The sequence below is a fragment of the Hypomesus nipponensis genome, chromosome 22 (genome assembly GCF_054491055.1).
Source record: "Hypomesus nipponensis isolate SF chromosome 22, ASM5449105v1, whole genome shotgun sequence".
NCBI classification, from domain to species: Eukaryota; Metazoa; Chordata; class Actinopteri; order Osmeriformes; family Osmeridae; genus Hypomesus; species Hypomesus nipponensis.
Genome location: NC_140382.1, coordinates 12,193,978 through 12,216,436, shown reverse-complemented (window position 1 = coordinate 12,216,436; position 22,459 = coordinate 12,193,978). Strand labels below are relative to the sequence as shown.

General features: G+C 42.9%; 3 protein-coding genes and 1 long non-coding RNA gene across 8 annotated transcripts; 1 reads left to right on the top strand and 3 right to left on the bottom strand.

The window, feature by feature from the left end:
* Nucleotides 1–611: 611 nt before the first annotated feature.
* On the bottom strand, nt 612–10,730 carry mttp (microsomal triglyceride transfer protein). Its single transcript, XM_084686573.1, has 18 exons — nt 10,515–10,730; nt 9,331–9,518; nt 8,947–9,090; nt 7,584–7,691; nt 7,353–7,469; nt 7,035–7,174; nt 6,747–6,897; nt 6,458–6,615; nt 5,992–6,160; nt 5,572–5,679; nt 5,202–5,414; nt 4,752–4,963; nt 4,466–4,563; nt 4,095–4,216; nt 3,745–3,972; nt 3,351–3,475; nt 1,865–2,035; nt 612–1,670 (listed from the first exon to the last, which is right to left on the bottom strand). The coding sequence occupies exons 1-18, from the start codon at nt 10,573–10,575 to the stop codon at nt 1,532–1,534; spliced, it is 2,652 nt and encodes an 883-aa protein (XP_084542699.1). The 5' UTR covers nt 10,576–10,730; the 3' UTR covers nt 612–1,531.
* LOC146236648 (uncharacterized) lies at nt 9,484–18,776 on the top strand. 2 transcript variants are annotated; one of them, XR_014740898.1, is made up of 4 exons: nt 9,484–9,621; nt 12,113–12,191; nt 16,893–17,048; nt 18,508–18,776. It is a non-coding gene; the product is annotated as an uncharacterized LOC146236648 (long non-coding RNA). The 2 variants fall into 2 exon arrangements; XR_014740899.1 differs by lacking the exon at nt 18,508–18,776 and adding an exon at nt 17,478–17,880.
* Nucleotides 11,479–15,088, bottom strand: LOC146236649 (protein TBATA-like). Of its 4 annotated transcripts, XM_084686575.1 has the most exons (9): nt 14,851–15,088; nt 14,481–14,749; nt 14,087–14,311; nt 13,252–13,323; nt 13,049–13,140; nt 12,767–12,848; nt 12,426–12,582; nt 12,124–12,155; nt 11,479–11,928 (listed from the first exon to the last, which is right to left on the bottom strand). In XM_084686575.1, the coding sequence occupies exons 2-9, from the start codon at nt 14,743–14,745 to the stop codon at nt 11,729–11,731; spliced, it is 1,125 nt and encodes a 374-aa protein (XP_084542701.1). In that variant the 5' UTR covers nt 14,746–14,749; nt 14,851–15,088; the 3' UTR covers nt 11,479–11,728. The 4 variants fall into 4 exon arrangements, 3 of the variants coding, with proteins under 3 accessions (XP_084542701.1, XP_084542700.1, XP_084542702.1); XM_084686574.1 differs by having other exon boundaries at nt 14,481–15,088; XM_084686576.1 differs by having other exon boundaries at nt 13,258–13,323; nt 14,481–15,088.
* On the bottom strand, nt 16,258–21,804 carry LOC146236647 (excitatory amino acid transporter 3-like). Its single transcript, XM_084686582.1, has 12 exons — nt 21,410–21,804; nt 20,787–20,927; nt 20,329–20,421; nt 20,121–20,235; nt 19,971–20,013; nt 19,662–19,769; nt 19,228–19,412; nt 19,015–19,122; nt 18,555–18,677; nt 17,670–17,864; nt 17,438–17,572; nt 16,258–17,043 (listed from the first exon to the last, which is right to left on the bottom strand). Exons 1-12 carry the CDS (start codon nt 21,507–21,509, stop codon nt 16,797–16,799), a joined length of 1,593 nt encoding a protein of 530 aa, XP_084542708.1. The 5' UTR covers nt 21,510–21,804; the 3' UTR covers nt 16,258–16,796.
* Between the last annotated feature and the right edge of the window lie 655 nt (nt 21,805–22,459).

The window sequence follows — 22,459 nt, the reverse complement described above, 5'->3', positions numbered from 1 at the left end:
TGTCTAAATATGACTAACTATTTGCCGATCTACGCCCCCTTTGAGTTTTTTCTTTATTTTACTCTTACTTACAGTCAGACCAAATGGGGGGGAGGGGTAAATGGGAGGACTTAAATCTGTACAGGGACACAGAGGACCGACGAGTGCAAGAGACATGGGCACCCATGTAGAAAGGAGAAGTAGAACCTACTAGAAACACATTGATTTACCCTGAGAGTCACGCTCATTAAATATCTGCCTGGCAGTGTGCAAGGTTAGCTATCTCCTGCTGTGCTGAAACTTTACCCGGGGCACAAGGCTTAAGTTCAACCTGACAGTTTATAAGAGTGTTGATTTGGTTGCCTTGGCGAGGGCGAGACAGGCAGACACCCGCCCGCTCCCAGCTGCTCTCTGCCATTCCTAAAGAATCTCCATCGAGGCCCAGTTGTTGTGCCCGGATGACAGTGTGGGGAGGGGCTCTGATGTCATAACTGTGACACTAGACGAGGCAAAGAGATTTAGTGAGTCACCTGGGTCAACAAATTGAAGGCTTTACCCAATTCTTAGGTTCACTCTCTCTTACATACAACACTCACACACACACACAGTTGTAATCTGAGACACCTTACATATAAGTTTCCATATCTTTATTCATAAATGTTATAAAAACACATGGCTGTATTACCATAAATGCACATGGTATGTACATTCCAACATCTGCATAGACATACAAGCCAAAGAGGTATAGGGGATTAGAGGTTTCCAGTGTACCATTTATTTTGGTCAATTACCTACCTAACACATTATGGAAACGGTAGTTTGTTGCTGTCGGACAAGTCTTCATACTTACAGGCATGCATATTGTCACTTGGAGATAATTATTCTAACTCACATTTATTAGGGATCATGGAAAGGTCTTCTGTATGCGCCCCAATTATCTCAGTAGGAGAAAATTAGAAACCTGTAAATAGCCCTACTAACTTTTCTATTGATAGACATTCTTTTGACATTGTTTTTTTAAGTATTTAAGAACAATTAATTCAACTTCAAAAATACAATTGAATTAATGCAGCATGATTTGGTCCTCCAGTAGTGTCTCAAATACCTTAGCTGCTGCTGAGAAAATCCATTTAAGATACTTAGTTTGGTTGTCTGTGCTTTGGACGCAGCATAAATGACACAAATAAAACAAAAAGAATGCCTTAATCCACAAACAAATGGACAGTGTTGTTTATGGGAACTATAATACCATATTTACATGTACCATTTGGGAGAAAGATATTCAACTAAATCTAGAAAAAAATCGCATAAGGCTATTAAAAATGGTTTCAAAACTCCTAAAAATGTAAACATTGCATGTGTTGGTTGAACACACAACTCTGGCAATGCTATTATACTACTTTTGCCTGTGGTGTGATAGGTGTTCCTAAATCTTTTGTTTTTGTTTTTTTACAAATAAATATTTCTAAATCGAGGTCAAGTAGGACTCAAAAGTCAATATCCTGCCCCCTGAGGTTCTGTCCATTTGAGATGTTCACATTATCTAGCAGTATTACTCAAACACTCTCTTGCACATGTTGGAGTTCTCCTGGTGGAGAGGGAATTCAGAACCTGGCACCAGCTGCTTCTTTGCCTTGTGCGACACAAAACTCTTCCCCGATGGAAGACTCTCATATTTACTGAAGGATTGGCTGTAAAAAAGGAAGGAATCAATTGTTTTTATTATAAAATGTTTCATAAATTATAGCTCAATCCTATAATAGATTCATTCTGAACTTCTTCCATTCCAAAGTTGTTTTGTTTCCATCTACCAGATCTGTTCTTCTGGATAAGATAAATAGACACAAGCTTGATGGAGCCAAGAACTTGTTGATGCAGGTCTTACCTGAAAGGGAAGGTTGCCTTGTCCATTTGCATGCACACCAGGAAGGGATACTCAGAGAACTGAACGGTTGTGACGAAGTCCAGCGACGCCTCTGTCTCAAAGCTGACTTCCATTCCAGTGCGAACGAAGTCCATGTCCACCGTTACATTCCCAGTGACCACCAGAGCCCCCCTGTAGATCGGAACATTTTCCAGAGGAAATAGTAATAATTCAGAGTGTTGGGAAGGCCTGTCATAAATCTCCGAATACTATTGCGATATCCTCAACAGCCACCTCGACACAGTTTAACTTAAGGCCATGGTGGAACCATGGGCTTTCTGGGGACTTTTCATGATTTTGTTTCACTGAACATCTAAATAGCTTGTGTTTGACAGAGATTTGTAAATATCTTTCGCGAGACAAACGTTCAGAGTTCCTAAAATAGTTTTTTTCTATTTCTATTCTTCTGTTCTACTTATTTCTCCACATACAACACAACCCTTACATTTCAGCTAGGTCTCTATCTCTGTATTTTGTAACAGAATGTCCACCAGCCATCTCTGCATGTTTATCTGTAGGGGCATGTCATGCCAGGCTGGTTTGTTCTGTTTCTATAGATAGCCTGCTGGCCTATTATCAGAAGAGAGAGGTACAACTGCAGTGATCCATACAACTGCCTCTGTCATTCACCCACGTTGGCAGCAACACCATGAAACTAAAACAGCAGCCCAAGTGAATAAAAATCACTTTAGGAATAGGATAACTGAATCAGATTCACATTTTCCAACCCACTTTGGCATGTAGGGCAAGCCTTACCGTTTAATGTTACCCATCAGAACTAAAATATTGTTTCAATATTCTATGAAGGTTCCGGTTATGATTATGTCACATACTGTACAGCAGCACTTAAATATTCAAGTATAGTATTTTACAGTAACACTTATTATAGTGCCTGAATGGGGCCCTCTAGTTTCAGAAGGACTTATTCAGGCAGGCAAAGTAACCCTGTTGGAACTTGAGATGACCAATCTAGATTCATTCAATTCCGAAACCCTTTCATCACCTGGTACTGTGATATACACAATACTGCATGACGGATGTAATCAGCTCCTGTTTTTACCTCGACAACACCGACAGACAGACGGCACCCAAGAGGGCAGAATTAAAGGATGTCGTCAATCTACAGATACCCAACTGGCTAGACAGACATGAATAGTCCCTGTTTACCGTTCTGGACCTCATCCAGTGCCACCAGGGACATGAGCCAAATAGCAAATTTAGACCATATAAAGTTCCAAGTCTTAACAAATACAATTTCCTCACTGTTGCTGTTTCCATTAACATCAGTGGCCAAGGGTACCACTAAATAATCTCAACAAAGCCTGTTGCCTATGTCTTGGTTCATATACATCATATTGTCAGTATTGTAGTGAGACACCCTGAAAGTATCTTACACAGTCCTTAGAAGTCCTAAAACCAGAACAGCCATTCTGTCTCCTTGACTTACCTGTTGTTGACGCTGGTCTTGGACTCTCTGTACCACAGGCTAATCTCCATGCCTCCTGAGATGTCGATGGCCAAACCTCCCTGGAACTCAGCACTGGCCTTCATACCGGACTGCAGCTGGATGACCTGCAGAACAAGAAAGGGGGGGGGGGGTTTCGAGAGAGTCAGCTTCCCATCACTCAGTCATGTAATGCACAAATTTGACTGAAATGCACAAAAGCATTCAACCATACAACCCATTGAACCCAATCTGCAATGGCGATAATAGTCTGGCCAATGATCATTTAAAAGGGTTATTAATCTTCTGTAGTTAAACCCTTACACAACTCAGTACAACTGTCAAGATGTACACAAGTTGATACAGCTTGTTTAAGACAGTGGCGGAGCATACATACCTCAGAGTGGTCCGACAGCAAGATCAGGCCCTTCACCACGTTTATGGGCTCTCCCGACATGGAGAACATCTTGGACATCAGGTCGCTGTAGCCCTTGAAGAAGGTGACGGGCCGCAGCTGCACATCAAAGAGCAGAGCGGACATCCCGGCAAAGGACTCCAGATCCTCCTCCCCCTCGTCAGGCGTGGCTGCGATCAGCGTCTCCAAACCTTGGGCCTCGATGGCCACCTGGGGGAACATCAAGGCAGGAGAATATGTCAGTGTCACTGTAATCTCCCTCGCGCTACTCGTGAGGATTTGCATTAAACCAAAGGAGGGTTCCCGAGGTAGGATGCGCCGGCAGGCCTCACCTGAAGACCATGGAGGAGCGCGTCGTTAGTGGCACCGTAGATGTTCATGATGCTCCTCCTCATTACTCCTGAGCCAGAATACAGGATGTCCAAGCTATAGGTGGAAGTGACATCAGCAGAACCTGCAAGACAGCAAGTGGTTTAATCGCTTGCTGCGACACAGAATGGCAACCACGCCATTCCATATGTCAGTATATTGGCATGCAGGAAACGCATCAACACATTCCGGGGCCTGAAGTTTTTCCTATTATTACCTTGTTTTATTTGTAGTCATTGCATGATTTAAACAAACTACACTCAACTGGACAAACAACATAAATGTACAGAGACTGATGGTGGTGGGGGGCTCAGAGAGAGGGAATGTCACTTACGCGCCATGTAACCTGAGTACGCAGAGGAGGACCCAACTTTAGAGAAGCGGTCATAGTTGTGGGAAATCATGTCCTTCATAACTTGCCGAACTATTTTGCTGGAAAACAAAAGAAATGGAAATCAATGACCCTTACTTTGGAGATTCCCCGGTATCTATTTCATTTTTTCTAGCTTGATATTCATCAGTGTTAGCATTACACTTTCTGTCCAAACATGATTTACACACAGCTTACTGTTAAGCCAACTCTCTCATGTCCCGTCCATGTAATCCTATCCAAAACCCACCTGGCAGGCATGTCAAAGTGCAGGATGTCCTGCACCTTGGACAACATGTACTTGTTCATCTCATGCGGCAGGTTTCCGATGGACAGAAGCATGTTCTTGACCTCCATGTAGGAAGGGTTGCTGCTCAGGATGACATCAGCGGCAGCCACCCTCACATTCTTTTCATACACCCGTCGGTTCTGGTGGTACACTCTGTTCACCGTCCTTTTGACCTGCATGGACATGTTGGAGATGTTATATTCATTTCACTCCTCAAATCATATGTGAATAGGTAGGGATCCATTATTAGATGAATCTGTACATTTATGAAGAACCTTTCAAATCACAGATAAAAAATAAAAATAATGATAAATGCTTGGCAGTTAATTAAATGTGCACTGCATTAACATTCTGCAATGGGAATTTCAATATTCATCCGACTGAACTCCTCAAACCCTGCCTGACCCTTACCTCGTCGGTGATGAGGGCGACATCGTATCGCTGGAGGGTGGTTAGGGCGATGGTGCTATAGGCCCCCACCTCTGACTCTGTGTATCTGGTGAAGAGTGGGATGGCCTCGGGCAACAGAGAGTTCTTCAGGGCCAGTAGGTACATCTGGACCTCAGACTCCTTGTCCGTACTGTCGGGGCCTTCCAGAATCATCTTCTTCACCTCCACCACAGTCTGGGAGGACATAGGAGGAGAACCCATTATATGGATTCATGGATGGGCATGACATTTAAATAACTTAATTGAGTGCTATTTATAAATTACTTATCAATGAACAGATTTGTGTTCAGGCAACCCATGTCAGAAGAGGAAACATTTTCAATGAGCTCACCGGTAAATCACATTGTCCTTTCTGGCAAAGCTTGAACACCAAGGCCCCCATGATGATCACCATTGACTCTCTGATGTCATTACTGCCAATCTTTTTCTTGGAAATGTCCTGGGAAAGCAACAAACCTTGCCATTTAGAATAATACCCACACATTAATAAAAAAACTAAGGAAAAACAGGTCTGACGATGAAGGCTCTTGCTAAAACTGTTCTACCAAAACAATCATAAGAACAATGACGTGTAAAAGCAGAGATTGATCCCCTTTTTAAGTAAAGATAGACACCATGTTCATGGTTTGGGTTACCTACAATGGTCTGATCAGCACTCTAGCTTGTCAAAAGGGCAATGGAGGAAAGCCTGGCAACAGCTTTGTGTGCCGGTAAACGCTAAGAAACCCAACCGTAGGAGGAAGTGACTCACCACAAGGGCTTGGAGCATCCTCTCATTGGGGTGCGAGGCAAAGCCACAGGCGTACAGGAACCTCTCCTGCAGGACCAGGCCCTTGGGGTCTGTGAAGTTGAGGAAGGTCAGCATGGCATCCAGCGAGGCGGGAGTCTGGGAGGAGGTGACGGCGTCCACCACCTGAGGCCTGCAGACATGAGGGGGGGGGGGAGAGAACAAAAGGGGGGGGGGATTCGAGAATTAGGAAAGGGGTAGAGGATGACTGAAAGATGACTGCTTTGTTTAGATTCTTCTCAGTGACAATGTATTCACTAATTGCAAATGTACATTTCAAAGCAATCCCACGCTGTGTAAGCATTCGGCCATTCAGTGACTGTTTATGGCTTCAGCCAACTGCCAAAAAGGGACAGTGCCAAGAGGATACTTTGAGAGAGTGGAACGAGAGGGTGAGGTTAGTGAGCTTGCGGAAAGAGGTTCTGCTTACAGCAATGACTTGCTGGCGCTCTGCAGCACTTGGAGGATCTCATCCTTGGAGGCTTTCCTGATGCTCTGGATCAGAGCCAGGAAGCTCCTGGGAGCCGAGGACTTGGACAGGCTGGCCGGCTCCAGCTGCTTCTTATCAGCCTGCCAGTGCTCCCACAGCTAGGAGGAGAGAGGAGGAGAGGAGAGAAGGGGGGTAGGGAAGGACAGGAAAGTTAGCATTACAGGGTACATCGATGGAAATAAATATAGTTTCCAAACAGAAACAGTGTGTGCTCTGTGTAACCCCTCACCGATGGACAGCCCTTGCACTGGGACTTGACCTTGCCCGCCATCACACCCACAGCCACCAGTTTCTCGTCCCGGGACTTGATGACTGCAGTAACATCTTTCCCTGCGACCTCCAGGGGGCCAGCCTCAATTCCGACCAGTGTCAAGGTTTGTCTGAGGAAAACAAATGTGATAATTATCAGTATGATCTATTCAGTGTGTCTAATTCATAACATGGATTTATGAACCTATAAAATTGAGTATTTTCGATCGCCTACGCTGGAGCTCAGTTAGGTTCGACATCCACCCACCTGGACACAACTTTGGCACCTGTGGAGCGCCGAGCATTGGTTACCAGGAAGTGGGTCTCCTCAGATACAGCAGACTTGATGAAGCCGTCCTCCAAGGTGAACACCGTTACTGAGCTTGACTTCCTGCTCACACCCAACACCTGGTAAAGGAACACAGGACGGAAGGAAGAAGCGAGAAGTGAGGGGGGAGAACATAAATTGCGTACATTTTTGCATTTTAAGAAGAGCTGGAGTCAAATCAGTATCCCATTTCTAAATGACAAACAACATGTCGTCTGTCCAGATGACGAACATTTTGTAACCATTTGGTTGGCTAACCTTGCTGATCGTGGTGAAGCCAGTTTCTGCCGTCTTGCAGGTGTTCAGGATCTTGGTGCGTGTCACTTGACCCTGGGCAGCCTTGTACTCCACTGTGCACCTTCCTGATACATCATTCTGTTCCCATGGCAAAGACATAAGTCCATCAGACACATCAAACCGCCCTTGCGGTAGATTTAGAAAAATGAAGACAGTACATTTAAATAGATATGTAAGCATCAAATAGTTTACCTCAACTGTCTTTCCAGTAGTCAGCTGCAACTGCAGCAGGCTGGCCACACCCCTCTTCAGGTTTTTGACGGTCGCAGGCTCCGCTCTATAAGAATAGAAAGCCTTCACCTGTACAAGGAGCCAATCAGAACAGGTCACGTGAAATGCCTACACAACAAGGAAAAGACCAGCTCAGACAGGACATTTTACCTGATGTCCATGCAATACCTACAATGCCTACAAATACTAGATTCAAACTTTATTTTATAAAGTGAAGGTCCTTCTGCAATCAGGACCATTCTACTTTGAAGTTGAGATGAGATACAAGTAGCACCAAATTACAAACTAAGGTAATAAACGTCAAGTAACATTCATTCAGTCAAGACGTGCATGTATCGCAAGGTGTCTGGTAAAATGCAGGCCGCTCTATTGGTATGACGCTTTGGGAAGAAGCATCTGCTAAATTAACAAATGTTATGAAATGTAAATGTGCATGTCACCTGCTTTGACCTCATGTGTCCAGAGTGTCATTTTATCTACTCATGTTTTCACACAAAGACAGGGCGAGCTATTAAACATCAGGGAGTGATTGTGGGAGATGAACTTACACGATGCAAGAGTACACTACAAAAGTGTAAAGGTCACAGACAATAAATGACACTTAAAAACTGACATGTCTGTCACCAAACATTCTAGCTGCTGAAGTAAATCCGAATGACAGATCCTTCATTTTAATCTAATCTAGTGTTATCTTTGGCATCTAATAAAACTGTTTCTAAACGAGATACAATCACATTCTGGAGGCCCATTACAAAGTTCCTTTCAAGCATTTCTATGTTCTTCTTTCTCCCTTTCCCCTCCTCCCCCTGTACCTGATCTCAAGGAAAACCCTGGCACACTTCAGCCCACGCAGCCCTCTGACCTTTGCCCATATTCACAAACTTTCCAGTTTATCCCCTGCCAACGTCACCACATACATGGTCAGTTACAGGTCCATTTAATACTATGACATCAATAAGGATAGTAGTCAATGAAACACTGAAGACCATGATGATACTGCGGTGACTCATTGCAGATCAGTGGTGTGAGATGTTCAAAGGCAAAGTTATACATGCTGATAATGTTTTTTTAACAGCCTAATCTTTATCATCACATAATATTAAACCTTTCAGTATTATCAGGTCTTACGTACAATGGTTGATGGGATGCAAAGATTTTTATGTCAATTTTCCAAAGATCACCCTGATTCTTGAATCATTGTTCTTGCTTTATGAATTGTTGAAAACACACATACAGTAACGTGTCTGGAGAAAGGATGCAACATTCATAGGTCTCTCTCCAATTCAATTTATTGTATTCATCCTGATGGAAACTCAGGACCTACCTTTCCATTTCTCAGGTGCACCAGAAACGGCCTCTGCAGACAGGCGAGCTTGCTGTTCCCCATGAGCCCCTCTGTCGTGGAGCCCTGGAAGATGTTATCCTTTGCCGAGCGGGGGGCCACATTCTCAACCCGCACATTGGAGATCTGCGCAGGAAAAAACAGATGACCACGTCAAACTGACAGGAACATTGTATAAAGGGTTTGTCAATACAAAATTAGTGTGGGGGGGACTATCAAATATTTCCAGTAGCCCATGACTAAATCTAGACATGCACTCTTGCTGCACTGCACACATGGGTTCATTTAATTATCCTATTGATCTCATCTCATCTACGAGGTTGTAATTGAGCTTTATCATCAAGGGTGTCATCGATGACAACAAACCTCCAGTTGAATGAGCTGGTCTTCCGAGTCACCGGCCTGCCTCCACACTAAGTTGACATCCACATCGCTGGAGATCCTGAAGCCAGCACCACCCTTTCGCAAGGCCCTGGATCTGTCTAGTATCACCTCAGTGGAGTAGCTGAATTTGTACAGCCGGTCATTGTTCAATCTGGGTGCTGCTCCCGCACCTGAAACAACACACAGGAAGCAGCATGACATTAAAGGAAGACAGGCTGGTTAGATTCCCCAGACATACTCCTACATTCCCTAGGATATATACACACCGGTTAAGTGAGTAGTTTTGTGGTTACTGTTATCCTATAGATGAGTGTGATTTGTTACAAAACTGTTAAAGACAAAAAGTTTGATGTCGATACTATTTTAACGCCATTCTATTCGGTTTGTGTACTGAGTATTCAAAAACAGGCGGTGATATTTACTTAGAAGGTATGCTTTAACCAGACACACCGTGAGCATCTACATTTTTGTGATGAATTGCTCACGGAGGTGGTTTAAATTGCTGCCAATTATGTCATTCAATGTAATGAACAATAAGCCTTAGCAGTGCTCTTGTAACTTGACCTCATGACCAGGATCAAGATGGCACTGGACGTATGCAGTCTTACACGCTCAACAGGGTATGTGGCAAGACAAGATAAAAACAACTCCTGGACACTAATAGAACGCAACATTCTATTAGGGATGACATGAGGTTTTAAGACTGACGTGTCACTCTCTGATTGCATCACCTTTCACTTACTGAAGTGTATGGTCTGAGCTTACCTAAACATATTCTCTCTACGTTTTCATCATCAGCCAGAGCAAATAGTTGAGGCAATCATTTAGATTTTCGATGTTGAGTAACACATTACATTTGTATCTAGACACAGGCCTGTAAATGACTGGAGTCACTGAGTAAATAGTGGTCTTCCAATAGGGGAAGGAACCAGCACCACACAGGTTGTTAGAATAAAACCACTTTTCTAAGATCCACTTTTCATCATTTGAGAAAGTTTACCTTTCCATAAATGTAGTCATATTCAGTCATTGTACGTGATTTTCTATTGTGTAGGCCGATGCAAGGCCACTGAAGCTGGCTTCTCACTTGCTCTTAGTTGGTACAACTATGGAATAGTCTAACTCTAATCTACATCTAATGATGATGCGCCGGTAAACCCACTCACCTTCGGTAGATTCAGAGAGAAAGGACGTTACGCTCAGCAAGGCCACAAGCAGCGTAAACATCTCGTGCTCTTATTGTTACCAGATGTTTAGAAGAAGGTAAACGTTTGTGACTGAACAGTCACCCGGCGGGCAAAAAGAAAGGCTAGGCAAGTCGAAGCTACTCTAATTATGTTTTATCTATCAGGAGGGCAGACTCCAAACTCCACGCTCAAGTACTAAGTACGAGATAACCAGCCAATCATTAACTACGCAAAACAGAGATGTGACCATCACTTCAAATCTGATGCGCGAGGCATAGTGTCGTCAGATGATGCCATTTTACACGGGCATGTGTGCCTCCAACTACCCGATGATCAATCGATTGATCATGATTGATCAAGAGCGCGTAAATGTAAATGGCCCTTTTTTCTTCCTTCTCATTTCTCTTTTAGCATTGCCAAACATAGCCTAAAAGCATCACAATAAAAACGTATTGAGACAAATAGTTGCGACTTCTGATGTAAAAAAGTTTTCTTTACATCCCCGGTTGGACCAAAATGTATGACACATTCTTGCAACTCGTTTAAGAAACGTGATGACGTAAATGTAGTTCTGGGACTACTCTTCACTCTGAGATTAAAGAAAATAGAATTGAAACCTTTCACCTAATTTTACATCTCGCTAATAAACAGTGCAACATTGTAACTCACCGTCGGCTGAAAGAAACGCATACGTCACGTTTAAGGGCACTGGAAAGGATTGCCACGGTAGCAATGGTCTGAAATCAGATTGGCATTTCCCTTCCAGTTCAAAGTCACAAGTTCAGCCAGGGTGAACTGAATTTGTGTTTAAACGTCCTACCATATTCCCATAACCAATTATTCTACTGACAGTTGATCAATCCAACCCAAATTCGTGTTCGGTAATACAGATGAACGTATCAGGATCGATCAAATGAGCATTAAACATTTACTGAGACGTAAGTTTGACTGATTATGACCTTTATTGTAGTCTTGATTACATCAACCTATTAATCACTGACAAATCCTAGAGAAAATTTGATTAGTGTCACTCAAACTACAGTATTCAGTGACACTGAGTCAGTGTCAGAATTCAAGAAGCTTTTAAATGAGACAAACGAAAACATAAGTCAAACAACAACAACAACTACATCCAGAGGACAGTTCAGAGGGCGCTTTATTAGAGGGCTCTATCGAGCCAGAACTGAGTGTAGTCAGGCCACGCCCTGGAACCCTTTAGAGGTGGTTTGGGGTAAGAGGGACCTCTTGGTGTAGCGTAGGACAACCTTCTGGTTGAGGTGGCACACGCTGGGGTTGCCCAGCGCTCTGAAGGACCTCCTGGGTGCTCCAGTGCTCCGCCTCTCCCTGGAAGTCCTGGGCTTGGATCCCTCTGACTCAGCATACTGCATTTTACCTGCGTAGAGTCACGTGTTTTTTTTGTGAAAAATGTCAGAATCCCTTTTTCATACTCGTACACTGGTACATTTAACATCAAATGAAAACATAGGTGCAGATGTGTTTGTTTAATTACTGAATGATTATGTCATATCCTCCTGTCAGCTACAGTAACTTCCTGTGGGTTCAACCCTATTGTTTAGGGACTACCTACTGGAGTCTGACATCATCTTTGAGGACTGATCTCTGTTGAAGAAACAAAACACGTGTGTCAGAAAGTCAGTGAGTACTAAAAATCACACAACACAAACACTATGTAGAAGAGATGTTGTTAAATAATTTGGAGAGTATCATTGTATCGTGTCTTTGTATGTATTCCATGGCTGCAATATTTATTTATATTCCAATCTACAGTGTTCATAGCATGCCCCATCCTGATCATGACCCGGAAGAGCGGTTGCCAGATTAGTCTATGCAGTGCACTGAAGTGTCCAGCAGGTGGCAGTGTTGGCATACCTAGTGGCATCCTCCTCCCTGATGGATGCCCGTCTGGAGTCCAGGCACTGGTTCTCTACCTGAATCATGGTCAACTCTTCTATATCAGGGATCTTGCAGGCAGAGACAGACTCTTTAGCCAGGGATGCACGCAGAAGAAGAAGGACCAGGTCCTTTTCTGTTCAGTAGAATAACGTTAAGATACATCACTACATCTCTGTATTGCCATATGTCATTATAGTCAGGGTACGTGGGTGTGTGTGAGAGAGAACAGCACATTATGATCTAATCTAATCTTAGCTCTTTCCCTCGCTGTGCTACGAGGTGAGACGCAAGGACCCATAAGAGTAGACGAGGCCCACCTCGGTGACCAGCAGTCAGCATCCACTGCTGGATCTCCCCTATGGACTCCATCTGGAGGATCTGACTCAGCATGTCTATGACCTGGAAGATGGAAGGAGGAGTCACTGTGCCTTGACGCAAGATGTTTGTACAAGTACAGAGGTCTATTAAGGATCAGGGTCAATCCCATAACAGTGAATGAATACAAAGCCAGCCGTTCCTTCACCCGAACTTCTCCTACATCAATTGGTTTGTACAGTACGTTACTTAAGAAGATAACATAATTAACAACTAGTTCCGACCATCAGTTGCATTTTCAGGGTTCTCTCCCTGTCTCTAAACCCAGCCAGACATGCCCCAGAGCTGGGCCGGGGGGAGGAGGGCACGGTGGAGCCTGGGGGGGAGGGTCAAAGTTTTTAGGTCAAAGTTGCCCATAACCTAAGGGTGGGGACTCAAACCTTTTGTGCAAACATTTAAAACGACAACAGTCTTAACTCCTAGTCACCTTTACCAGTGGGTCCAAGGAGGCCAATCTTCTCTGTGAGTTCCTGTAACTCCACACACCACGCTTCTGTCACTTCAGACAGACGAGAGAATCACAGTCAGACATGAAGGTTCTGGTTTCAGGCTGACATGCATGCGCAAGTTTTAGATACAATACCTTTGTTTGTTTTTCTATCGCAACAAGTAACAAGATTAAATTAAATGCAGGGTAAATATGCTAACCCTAACACGGCAGTTTGAAAATTGTATACATATTGCTTGAATTATGACGTATACTTTGTGGAGAGGTCAGTGGGGGTAGATGAATACAATGAACCATATAACCAAACCTCCACAGTCAGATCTGGTTACATGTGTTGCAATACAAAAGGGGGTCAAATAGTTCTTCTGAAGGTTCTAGGGTTCACTCTCACTATGTGTCCCTTACCGTTCCTTCACATCTGTATTGTCTTAGAACTGTTCGGGTCTTAAAACATGAGATGTTTAGGTACACTGAACTTGAGTAAAATACTGACATTACTCATGTGCTGCAAATGCAGCCTACCATGTCAAGTTACTTGAAGAGATGTCAACAGGATGTTATGAATGTGATATGAGGGTATTTAATCTTCATGAAACAATATGCAGCACGTAGGCTACATACTGAAGGGAAAAAAACTGTTCAGTATACAGCTGGATTTGAACCAGCGTAAACTGTAAGACCAGCACTTCCTCACAAATAACCTATCTGAGAATCAATATGGACTGGAACTGTGACGGTCAACAAATAACATTGATCCATCCCCTGTAAAAAAAGAAGAAAAAGGACAGTATTGACCTAGAGTATCTGTACTCACGTAACCTCAGGGAGGGCGAATCAGTCATTTTGAGTGGAAAGAACTGCAGGCCAGTCATAATGCCAGTGGGCAGGTATGTGGTGTTGGTTCCGATGGATGGGATGGGGATCTTGCACTGCAGCACCAGAGACTTCTCGGGAGTCATGACCCTGCCCAAGCAGTACTGGGGGGGCATCTGGCCGTAGATGACATAATTCACTGCACAGATAGGTCTCTCATCGATACCTGTGGGTAGGGGAGGGGGGGATTTGGAGATAAAAACGGTCTTCAGTTTATGTGGACATTAAGTAAGATTCCACTGGTGCATACATAATTTCTTGGAAGTGTGTGTGTGCTTATATATACAGCATGCTTGCTTGTATTTCAAACTTTATCATTTCTATCCAGCACTTACCTTTAATGTGGTGCACCCGTTGTGAGTGAGGGTTGTTCCGACAGAAGAAGGGATTATTACTGGGGGCCCCAAAACGGGCACTACTCCTTACAGGGATCAGTGTTTCTCGGACCTTTTGGTTGAGCGGGCTGCCCTCCGCTACCTTAAGGGAGACGGTGGACAGCTCACAGCTGATGGTGATGGGCGAGGTGTTTGGCCATCGGGGTGCACTCCTTGGTGGGTTTTGGGGGGAGGGATATGGGCAGCATAGTCTGGTGCTTGTCATGTTACTAACAAGGAAGTCAGCAACATTTGCATTTGTTGTTTGTTGTTACTCTCACTTATCTCTCAATTAATAAATAATAAGTTTCCCCGAGTAAAAAAAAAAAACCTGAGGACAAAAAGGCGTAAAATATTCCTGTACAGTAGAGCTGTAGACACATCGAGTAACAGCCTTCGCCTTTAAGTTAGACTAATAGTCAATTATTCATCTCTGCGTACGTGACATTGGACCGACTGCTACAAAAAAAAAAAACAGAACAAAACAATACAGCCTACTGGCTGCGTAATAGCAATTCATAATTAGTCGTCTTAATCATAACTGTCATGGTGATTAATTTTATAAATCAGCCTACCTTATCGAATTCACAAGAATGTCCCGTATCTCCGCTGTGTGAATGGATTATTATACTTTAGAATTGACACCATGGAAACGTGATGAAATAATGGATTACTCGGTTGCTATGCCAGGTGAACAAGGTAACTCTCCAACACTTTGAACTTTACTTGAACACTTCTTACGTGAGAATCCTTTACAGAGCGCTCTCTCTCTCTCTCTCTCTCTCTCTCTCTCTCTCTCTCTCTCTCTCTCTCTCTCTCTCTCTCTCTCTCTCTCTCTCTCTCTCTCTCTCTCTCTCTCTCTCTCTCTGCGGTGAACGTTAACATTTTGAGTAACAATTAAGTAGCCTGCTGGTCCATATCATAGGCTAATAAGTTCATCATACTGTACAGCCTACCAGTCCTTAGGGCACATTGAATGTAGGCAATCTTTTATGAGCCCTTGTCCTGAAACAGACTGGATGCCTAACTAAAGTAGCCTATTTTTAGGAAAATGTAAGGAATGTTTGACCAACGTGTCGATTTTGTCAGTGAAATGACACAGTGTAGTTAAGCTAGTTAAGCTTTATGTATGTTTCAAACATGCATAGCCGATTTAGGCACCGCCTATAGCTGCGACTAACGAAACCTACTTTACCACGGCAGTTAGGTCACATAGTACACTGTCCAACCGCATCGCTCTAATGTCAGTGCAGAGGGCGGATCGAGACTGTAATGGTTTTGTAGCGCTGCACTGCTCTAATTTGATCCCGGTCATTAAAAAACAGAAAAAGAGCTGGAGTCGGAGGTGCTGAGAGTATACATCTTCATAAATAGTGACAGTGCTAACACAGGCATCTTTTACTGCCTAGTGGCAATGTCCTTTTCCAACATAAAATGCAATATCACTCCACACTTTCCCTGAGCTTGTGGAAATGGGATTTCACTTTGTAGCCTCCTGCAATGCTTTACTTGCATTTACTTCAATTGGAAACATGTAAAAATCATCAAGGTCAGTGTTTCAAATGTGCATACAAAATACGTGTCGTAAGAGATGATATAGCTTGTTTTAATTTTAATTGGTAAAACACAAAACGGTCATCAAACCCATGCAATGCTTGATCAAGCACAACTTGCTGATAATGTAATCTGTACACATATCAAGGACATGCATGGACCATTTGTATTCATCTGTGTTTCAAGTCAGATTATGCCGTGATAAGATATTGGGCCTGTGCTGACTACCACATTCGTGTTCCTAGAAGGGGCCGGACCCTTTGTTGAAACTAAAGGACGTCAACATTTTAAATCGTAAGCATACAGTTGTGAGACAAAACTGTATCAGTTATTTGATTGTTCTTAGAACCTTACACATGCACTTGTCATGCTACACTATTGCATACAAATATATTTATTTTAAAGCTGATTTCCTTTACCTTTAAATATTATGTTTACATCACACAGTGTTCACTCTGCAACTACATAGTGGCTTTTAAAGGCACTGTTGAATTCTCACAACTATTGATTAAAAGGAAAGTGCAATGTGGATACAAAACATCCATATCTGCATACAAAATAATAACTGGCTTGATAACAAACATTATAATTAAAACTGACAGCAACAAAACGCAGAGCTTGGCTCAGGTGTGAGCAGTGCAAGTGCTGCTCCAGTATCGGTTTGACCCCGGAACACATCACCTCCTCTCTGTTCTCCTAAGGCTGTTCTCACCTCCTCTTTGTCTACAGCTGTGAGGTCTGTGTGAAGGATATGACATCGCTCTTCTCCACTACAAACACCCCATTGACGTAGGCGTTGTTTTCGTTGTCTTCTTCCAGGATCATGGCTATTTCAGGAGGGAAAGGGTTAAACAGCTCCGTATCCGATGAACCCTGGTCCATCTTCTCCAGTTCCCTCTTCGAGAGTTTCTGGATGATTCCAGCGCCGAACGCATCTCCAAGCACGTTGATCATTGTACGGAAGCGGTCCCTATGGTAAAGATTTATACCAATCAATCACCTTTTTCATACGCCAATACGAGTGATAAGAGTATGATAACCTTATCTCATACACATACATCAACAAGTTTTCATTTACAAATATTTTACTGTAATACCTTGTTAGTAAGTTTGGCGTAAAGTACATCAAGTCTAATAATGGTTTGAGTCAATGAGAAAGCTACATAACATGTAGCTCTTGTTTATAAGTATTCCAATTTGTAAGTACAGCAATCCATTTGGTATATCTAAGGTAAGAACTACTTTTATTGTCCTGAAGGAAATGTGTCAAGCACACATATACAGTACAGTATCTATGCTTTAAAAACAATTCTCCCCCTAGCATCTGGTTAGAATCTGATGCTTTCACTCAAAGGAACACTCACAGGAGCCAATCCACAGCAATAATGAGTGTGACATCATCAGCAGGTAGACCCACTGCAGTCAGGACGATAACCATGGTAACTAAGCCGGCGTTGGGGACTCCGGCAGCTCCTATACTTGCTAGTGTGGCTGTGACACTAGAGAAATATAGAGGAACACTTCATATATAATACAATACAATCAAGATGAGGCCTCATCATAATCTTCGTCATCTGGAGAGATGTTTCTTCACACCTGATGGTGACTATCTGACCCACGTCTAAGGGGTAGTTGTTGAGCTGAGCGATGAAGATGGCCGCCACTGCCTCGTAAAGAGCCGTGCCGTCCATGTTGATGGTGGCTCCCACAGGCAGAACGAACCGCGTGATCCTCTTGTCCACGTGGTTGTTCTCCTCCACACAGCGGAACGTGATAGGCAGAGTGGCAGAGCTAGGGGGATAGGCAGGCAGGTAGGTAGGTAGGTAGGTAGGTAGGTAGGTAGGTAGGTAGGTAGGTAGGCAGGCAGGTAGGTAGGTAGGTAGGTAGGTAGGTAGGCAGGTAGGCAAGCAGGCAGGCAGGCAGGCAGGCTGGCAGGCTGGCAGGCAGGGTAGATGCATAGATATGGATATACAGTCGACAAGGAAACCATATGTAGGCAGACAGGTGGATAGACGGATCAATAGGCCGGTACACAGTATTTGTAAGTCCTGAATAATACATCAATCACACTGATAGCAGCTTTTTATGTCCTTATTACCTGTAATTGTTGAAATGTCAGTGAGTTTACTAGGATCATTTATTGCTTAAAGTGGAAAGATGGGAAAGAGGGTTGACTTGTAAAATATCTTTTCATTGAGCAGTTAATTTTATCAGCTCGTTTCCCAAATGCAGTGTGCATTTAGAGAATCACTAAGGCTGTGGACGGGTGTTTTAATCAAATCTCACCACAGGAAATGTTAACTCCGATTAAGGAATAAAAACAATGTATTTGTTTGGTTATGTTTGTAAAAAATAGAAAAGAACAAAGCAATCTTCCTCATAGATACTGTGGGGCAAAAAATCAGCCCATAAGGTATATTGTTTGTTTATACAGTTTGACAAAACAATGATTTTGCCAAGATGGCTGCTGGAGTGTTTCACCTGGATGAGATCATGAGAGCAGTGAGGAGAGCCTGGGTCATCCCCCAGATGAACCTGAAGGGGTTTTTCCTCACAAACGCAAAGTACAGGAGAGGAAGGACAATAGTCCCGTGAATAGCCAACCTAATGAGAAAAAAGTGAATGTTAAATTCTTTGATTGAATTATAAAATGGTTCAGTTTTAACAGTGGTTTCCATCAGAAAATCCTTTCAGAATCAAACTTTACTGGTCAAATGTATGTCCTGGAAAACTGCTTACTGAACAAGACTGTCAAACTTCAACGGCTTTCATGAGGAAGCCTTAGGAATACAATCAACAAGCCAGCGAGGTGTGAACTTAGAGGTCAAGGGTTGGTAAGCTCAATCAAACAAAAGATTTCTGGTGCTATGAGCACTCATTTTCCCTCTTCACTCACTAACCCTAACATTGGGTCTTTTTTGCTGACAGTGGCACTTCTTACCCACTTAAAACTGTCACCATATAAAGTCCCAACTTTCGAAAGATTTCCCAGTCCTCCACTTCAATGATCTTGGCAGCAATGAGAAACAGTATTCCGATTGGCATGTAACTGTAGAATAACACAAAATTAATTATCAATCATTCTTAAAGTTTGTAAGAACAGGACATTTTGAAATTAATAGGTTCAAAGTACATCCAATCTCACATCACTCACCACATCATGATATGGACTATTTTCATTGTGGCTTCATTTAAGGCGTTGAAGAACTCGATTAAGATTCGCCCCTTCTCTCCCATTTGACCAATGACCAGACCAAACACCAGACAGAAGATGATGATGCCCAAAATGTTGATGCCGTCAGAGTACGAACCAACCACAGTGTAATCCTTTGTTACATTCTAGAAAAAAAATCTTTGCGTTTAAAGTTTTTTTTTTTTTACCAGTGATGATATTAGTTTACCTTTTAGCATTCGTTTTTAAATGAAACCGTTAAATATTTATGTCAAATTATGCAGTAAAATCTGATTTAAAAACATTTTACAATGAAAAGATACCTTAATATTAAGAGTGTCAGGATTACTGTTATTTGTTTAAGTAATAGTAGTGGAAAACACACACAATTCTACAGATCCTAAACTACCTCTCACCTTAGAATTGATAGTTGGCAAAACAGTGGTGAACCGTGTTAATGATGTGACATTTTGATATTCTGTGGCGTTCCCTGGGGCCTTGATCTCTTTACGTTGTGTCTTGTACTGCCAAGTGTAAAATAACAACAAAACACAGATGTATGAAAGCAAATATTTATATCTCTCTCAAAGAAGCTGGACCAGGCATGGAGGCATGGAGAAGAAGCCCAATGCAAGTAATTAACAGAGACGATTGAGATAGCTGGAAGATGGAGCAGTTTTTTATGGTAATTTCCCCAAAACCCTATAAATGAACTTTGTCCTCACCTGTTGAAAGCAGGCTTGTACTAAGTTCTCTGGAAACATATTCCTATCAGCATAAAACAACATCGGAATGTGTTAAAAACTTCACGGTATCAAATGAGATATCGGTATCAAAACGGTGTCTGATGGGAATGGACAAGGCTGCTTTGTCACCTGATCAGGTCCAACATGGCGTCTGCGGTGGAGACATCAGGGGTGGACCCCGTGCGGTCAATCTCCTCTGTGCTGTGAGAGACTCCCGGTTGGATGGTTATCACCAGAACGATGCCTGGGAGGGAGTCACACAGAAACAGTTAAGTAGACACTGACAGAAAGACAGACAGCGCAGTCTCAGTTTTGAGACAGGTATGGTGTGACTCACCCAGGACGACAGCAATGATGGTGGTGGAAAAGTAGTAGATGACAGCGCGCAGGCCGATCTTCCCCGACACTTCAGAGTCGAGGGCAGCTACCCCTTTACAAGCCCAGACAACCAACACAGCTTCATACATCAGTCCAAGCATGCTGCCTTCCCAGTCACAAACCCTTCCCCAAACACAAAATGAACACTAGGAAAGGCTGTGTTGGGTTGAAAGATATTTGGCAACAAATGACTTACTCGTTTTCATCTCCACACCTAACACGTCTTATATATTACCCAGTATTTACAGTATAAATCCTGACACATGTGAACACGTTGCGTGGAGTGAGAATTGGAGAGGAGGGAGAGAGGCTCGAGGAGAGGCAGAGGGAGAGAGGAAGAGGTTGAGAGGGAGGGAGATGGGGAGAGAGGTGGAGGTTGAGAGGGAGGGAGATGGGGAGAGAGGTGGAGGTGGTCACCTGTGATCATGCTGGATATGATGAGGGGGAGGATGATCAACTTGAGCATCCTCATTAAGATCTCCCCAGGAAAACCAAAGTAGAACTTGTGGAGTTGGGAGAGGTGGGCATACTCCCTGACCACTACTCCCAGTGCAATGCCTTGAGCCACACAGAGACAACAACAAAGAATACCACTTTAAACTGTGAGCTTGTTAAAATGTGTGGGTGAATCATTGATGTTTTATTGAATAATAAACACACCTGTAAACTGGAGATAATCACGACAATGGTCAAAAATGGGATGTGGTGTCACTCCCTATCCCACCTATGTGAATTTCCCATAACTCTGTCTACTCCATTAAACAAGGCCCTCAAATTGGGTCCCTAACTACTGCACGTGTTTGTGGCAGGTCCATACGTTTGGAGCTACTTAGAGGCTCCAACATATAGACTTGGCAAAAACAGAGTTGTCGTGACAATTCTGTGAAGTGTATGACATCATCTTCCTCCTTGCAACACGCCGTAGGCTACTATAACACATTAGCTTGAAAAAAAGCATTCGTTTGCTTTTTCGTTCGTTTTTCTTTGAATCATTCAATTTGTCTTTACTTATAATCATTTACACAGTAAAAACTACTCACCTGACACCACTGACACAACTGTAGCAATGAGCAGCCAATTGTTTTTCAGAAAACCTTTCAAGTCACATCCAGCGTTCCGTCTTTTCCCCATGTTGCTCATCCTACCGCAAAAAATACCGTTTGTTTGGCTATGGAAACTGTGTGATGTTTCGGGTAGCTACAGGACAGAGTGAGGACCGATGGCTCTTGTCTCGTGGATATGAGCCTGCCAGGTTAGTGTTACAACTAAATGAATCTCTTCGCTCTGAAGTCTCACACACCGCTCAGTCCTAACCACATTTGTCCTTTACCCCAGCCCAATTTGGATCTTCAAAAAGGTTATAAAGTAGCCTAACCGATAACTTACTGTTAATCTTTAACCTGTATCTTAGCATTCAGTCACGTCATACCAAAAATAAAGGGATACAATATAATTTAACTTATGCCATGCCATGAGAATCTTATGCACTCTAGGTCTGTACACTAAAAGTAAATCATGGCTCGATATTAACATCAGACAAATCACCGGAACAGCAACCTTTTGCAACAGGGAGCCTACAGTAGCCTACCATGGAAAGTGCTGAGAATGTAACACCATCCATCCATAAGGTGTCTGCTCTTTCACCGTACTAATGTGAGCTTGTAATATTGCATTAAAGCAAACCCTTCAGGCTAACAAAAACTTATCACAGACAAATTGGCGAATTTCTTTTTCCATGTATATACAGTATAAAGTTATGTTTCCCCCACCATTAGGATTACAGTTTGTTCTGAACATTGCAAATGAACCTATAGCCTAATATGCGATCAGTGAATAATGAAGTCAGTAATCGATTTTGTGCCAATTTGGAATAACTCTGTCATAAGACGTTTTGTACAAAGCACCAAACATTTATTCAGATATATTTACAAATTAGTTTTCAGTTATTTACATGAAATAGAGAACACATGAAATGAAAGAACATTACACATATACCACACGTTATGGCACTGAGTGAAGATGGATGCTATTAGAGATTTCAGTGGAAATAACAGCATTGCCAGTCCGGTCAAGTGTATTGTTTTATACAA